Source organism: Coregonus lavaretus, assembly GCF_964263955.1.
Source record: "Coregonus lavaretus genome assembly, chromosome: 6".
In the NCBI taxonomy this organism is placed as follows: Eukaryota; Metazoa; Chordata; class Actinopteri; order Salmoniformes; family Salmonidae; genus Coregonus; species Coregonus lavaretus.
In genome coordinates, this window is record NC_139993.1 from 27,512,808 (window position 1) to 27,517,081 (window position 4,274).

At 42.3% G+C, this 4,274-nt stretch overlaps 1 protein-coding gene across 1 annotated transcript; it reads right to left on the bottom strand.

Annotated features, from left to right (window-relative positions):
* Positions 1-1,037: 1,037 nt before the first annotated feature.
* On the bottom strand, positions 1,038-2,737 carry uqcrh (ubiquinol-cytochrome c reductase hinge protein). The gene is made up of 4 exons (XM_084164079.1): positions 2,611-2,737; positions 2,272-2,307; positions 1,839-2,000; positions 1,038-1,210 (listed from the first exon to the last, which is right to left on the bottom strand). Exons 1-4 carry the CDS (start codon positions 2,653-2,655, stop codon positions 1,178-1,180), a joined length of 276 nt encoding a protein of 91 aa, XP_084020205.1. The 5' UTR covers positions 2,656-2,737; the 3' UTR covers positions 1,038-1,177.
* Positions 2,738-4,274: the final 1,537 nt, after the last annotated feature.

Here is a 4,274-nt window from a genome sequence, read left to right on the forward strand (position 1 = left end):
AGGGGTTTTAACGGCAATTGGCATCCAATGTTAATGGTGCATTACTGCCACCAGCTGGACGGGGTATTGAACGAAAGAATCCAAAATCCATTGTGTGAAATACAGAAAAACTACATCATACAAAATACAAAAATAGACACGTTAATAAACAAAACCCATCCTAATTTTTCAATCACATTCTATTCCAAAATACATCCCTACACAGGCTAAGGGGCCTGTGAGGTCGGAACATTCACGGTCAGGATTTCTTGCAAGGCCTCAGCTGTGAAATCACAAAGAAATGTTCAGCTGCATTGACAATGATTCCAATTTTCTCAGACTTCTTCTGTACAGTTTATGACCACTGCAAATTGACAGCTATCCAGCAAGGACAACGTGCATTCTAAGATCACGATACTGCTGTATATAATATAATATATAATATGCCATTTAGCAGACACTTTTATCCAAAGCGACTTACAGTCATGCGTGCATACATTTTTAGGTATGGGTGGTCCCGGGGATCGAACCCACTACCCTGGCGTTACAAGCGCCATGCTCTACCAATGGGGGGGAAATGCATCCTTCATGTGTCATCTCATCAAAACACAGGGACCGCCTCGAGGCTATCCAATAGCAGAGGGAGAAGAGGCAGTCTAGATCATCTTTGCCAAACAATAGCAAGCAGTTGAGGGTCCAGTTTTCCTCATTGCCTACGGATGGGGAACCCTTGAAATCTTTTATGGCACACTACAAAACTTAAGATCTTATCAGGGGTTGCTGATTGCATGGAGGCATGCTATACAAGAAGTTTCAATTATGTGAAATTGTGTTTAAGCGGAACATAAAACAATTGTAATTATTTGCAATTACCCAGTTGTTGTGAGAACAATGACCAAATTAATTTATGCTGCACTTGCCACATTTATACAGCATTACCTCATTCCCAGTCTCAATAGCTACTGCCAGCTGGTAGATGAGATTAGATGCATCACAACTAACAAAAATACATAAATATTTGAAATCCAACCAGTTACAAAACAAACACTGATTCAACACTTAATTTACAATTTATTCACATGAACAGATGTATTTGAGGTTACAACATAGATCGATAGAGGTTTCCTATAAAACCAGGTACTTGTTTGCTATATCTGACAGGGAACTTCCACCAGTAGTGCAGGGAGCTGGAGGGACTTTACTTGACAGAATGGAAGACTTTATGTGCCACCTGGGGGACAGAAATGAAAGGTAAAGTTATTGCAAACTGTCTTGTACAAATGTATGCAAAGTGAGTGACACTTGTCTCCTAAAGTAGCTAGTTATCCCATCCAAAGTATTTTCTCTTCATTCCTCGTCTGGTGATTGAAAGCATACAACCGTATAACCAAATGAGGGTCAGTCCACTTTTCTTTCCCCGTTTCTCCACAGCCTTCTGTCCTGCTCCATCATGCTATCCAACTATTGTACTCAAATTCTAAGCTCTCCAATCATGAAGAACTTAACGATGGAGAAGCATGCTACAGAGTAAATACAAATCACTGACTCCTGAAAATTGGTATCATCTGGCTGTAGAAGATTGAATGTTGAGTCATCTAATTTATTAGTGGATCAGTTGTGGTACGTAGTGGTGGGGGAACAGCACAGATGACGGAGGAGACAAGGAGTTGGACCCACTAACATCACTCATGTTATTTCTTGGCAGACTAAGCGAGATCCAACCTGCTGTAATGCTCTATCAAGAGCTGCTAGCTTTATCAGCTGCTTGCTTTAACATCTACTCTCATGCCTGGTCGTATGTTTTCCCTTGCACCCCGTGGTTAACTGCTGGTGATAGTGTCTGGGTAGATCTCACGTACACAGTGGTCCCGGGCGTGGAGAAAGTCGAAAAGCTCTTCAGTGCAGTCCTCTGCGGTCTCAGACTTGGAGCCAACCCTGGATTCGCAGTCCTCCAGTTTTGCCCGGGTGTGGATGCAGTGTTCTGCCTGTGCACACTTGTTCCGCACTGTGTCAAGGGGGTCCTGGAACAGAAGGACCAGGGCTACTGAGAACATAAGTAATCTATTCCCTAACCTGGTCTGAAATCTGTTTGTTCTATAACCAACATGTCTGGCATTACAAATGACCATACATCGGACTTGTCTATAGCACAAACAGATATGAGACTGGCTATTTATTCCCCCCCAGTTGCATGACAACTAACTAGTTAGCTATTTGACAACATATTCTTTGGGTTTTAGAACCAATGTAAGGTGGGCAGATTATGCTGCATCATACCAAATCGATACATACCACCATATCTTCCTCCTCCTCTTCTTCCTCCTCTTCCTGAAAGAAAAAAACATATTAAAGCACTCGAAACATGACACCGATATAACACACTGGACTACTTGCTAAGGCTGTTGTTAGCCAAGCTAGTTAGCTAACTCGCATGCTATTTATTACCACTGGTTGCTCGAAAACAACCGAGCAGATTATTGGCTAACTATGCTAACTAAAGTTAGCTGACTAGCTAGCTGACGTACCGGCTGGCTAGACACTTTGTCTCTTCATGCTAGCTAGGCTTAAACACACGGTTCCGTTCATTATTTAACCACGTATTGAATGGAAAATAGCTTATTCATGTCTTACATCTTCGGGTTCCCCGTTCAAGATCATTTTCTCCTCGAAAACCATGATGTTACTGCTCTTGTCCTGGTATGACCCGCTGTCAGCTGAATAACTTGATCACAGATTTTATGTTGGAGGACGGACCAGGTCACTCACCGGATGTTATCGTGTAGTTACGTTACGTTTTTCTACGTTACGAAAGCTACTGCCACCTTGTACGCTACGAAAGCTACTGCCACCTTGTGCACCGGATAAGTTACATGCTGTCAAAAGGGATTCAGTCACACAAGACTGCCAATTCACATGTAGACCAGGAGGCTGCTTGGGGGAGGACGGCTGATAATAATGGCTGGAATGGAGTAAATGGAATGGCATCAGACACATTTAAACGATGTGTTTGATATATTTGACACCATTCCACCAATTCCGCTCCAGCCATTACCACAAGCCCATCCTCCCCAATTAAGATGCCACCAACCTCCTGTGATGTAGACCTATCTATTTCCTAAATTCCAAACCCAATAACCAGAATTTCTAAATGCAACACCCAACCAATGGTCTAAAGTAAGATTGTATATTTTACTATTCCAGTTTGATATGTTTGTCCTGTAAATTAACTGGTGAGCTGAGCACTACCATTATTGATCATTGCCTCACAGCCTCTAATAGTTCAACCACTGCTCTATCAACCACAACACAAACACACACACAATTAGGTCAGAGAGGACAGACTATCCAATCAGTGATAAAGGTTATCCTCTACATTGTGTTCGTTTTTTAATGTTGTTCATATAGTGTTGCTTGTAGTGTTTACAATGTGAGTCTTTAATATCTGCTGTGTCACTGTCACCATACACTTATCCATTTTTATCATACCCATTTCTACCAGAGTAAGCACTTACTGTTTGGAGTACAGACTGAAAGAGCAAAGTCCAGGAAAAAGGCAGAATTTGATTGGCCCTTCAAGTGCCCATTTTCAAGTGATGGGAGGATCAGAGCAACAACATTACACAGATATCAAAACCCACACACAGGCTGTGGGTGATATAGGCTACACATACACTGAACAAAAATATTAACGCAACATGCAACAATTTCAAAGATTTTACTGAGTTACAGTTCATATAAGGAAATCAGTCAATTGAAATACATTCATTAGGCCCTAATCTATGGATTTCACATGACTGGGAATACAGATATGCATCTGTTCATCACAAATGTCTTTAAAAAAGGTAGGGGCATGAATCAGAAAACCAGGCAGTATCTGGTGTGACCACCATTTGCCTCATGCAGTGCGACACATCTCCTTCGCATAGAGTTGATCAGGCTGTTGATTGTGGCTTGTGAAATGTTGTCCCACTCCTCTTCAATGGCTGTGCGAAGTTGCTGGATATTGGTGGGAACTGGAACACGCTGTCGTAAACGTCGATCCAGAGCATCCCAGACATGCTCAATGGGTGACATGCTCAATGGGTGACATGCCTGGTGAGTATGTAGGCCCTGGAAGAACTTGGACATTTTCAGCTTCCAGGAATTGTGTACAGATCCTTGCGACATGGGGCTGTGCATTATCATGCTGAAACATGAGGTGATGGCAGCAGATGAATGGCACGACAATGGGCCTCAGGATCTCGTCACGGTATCTCTGTGCATTTAAATTGCCATCGATAAAATGCAATTGTGTT

What these genes read in the sequence shown, in the direction of transcription:
- uqcrh (XM_084164079.1), bottom strand. Translation starts at nt 2,655, where the DNA reads ATGGTTTTCGAGGAGAAAATGATCTTGAACGGGGAACCCGAAGAT. An exon ending in TGAACGGGGAACCCGAAGAT is followed by an intron (nt 2,308 to 2,610) that starts GTAAGACATGAA and finishes TTTTTCTTTCAG; the next exon opens with GAAGAGGAGGAAGAAGAGGA. An exon ending in AGGAGGAGGAAGATATGGTG is followed by an intron (nt 2,001 to 2,271) that starts GTATGTATCGAT and finishes CTTCTGTTCCAG; the next exon opens with GACCCCCTTGACACAGTGCG.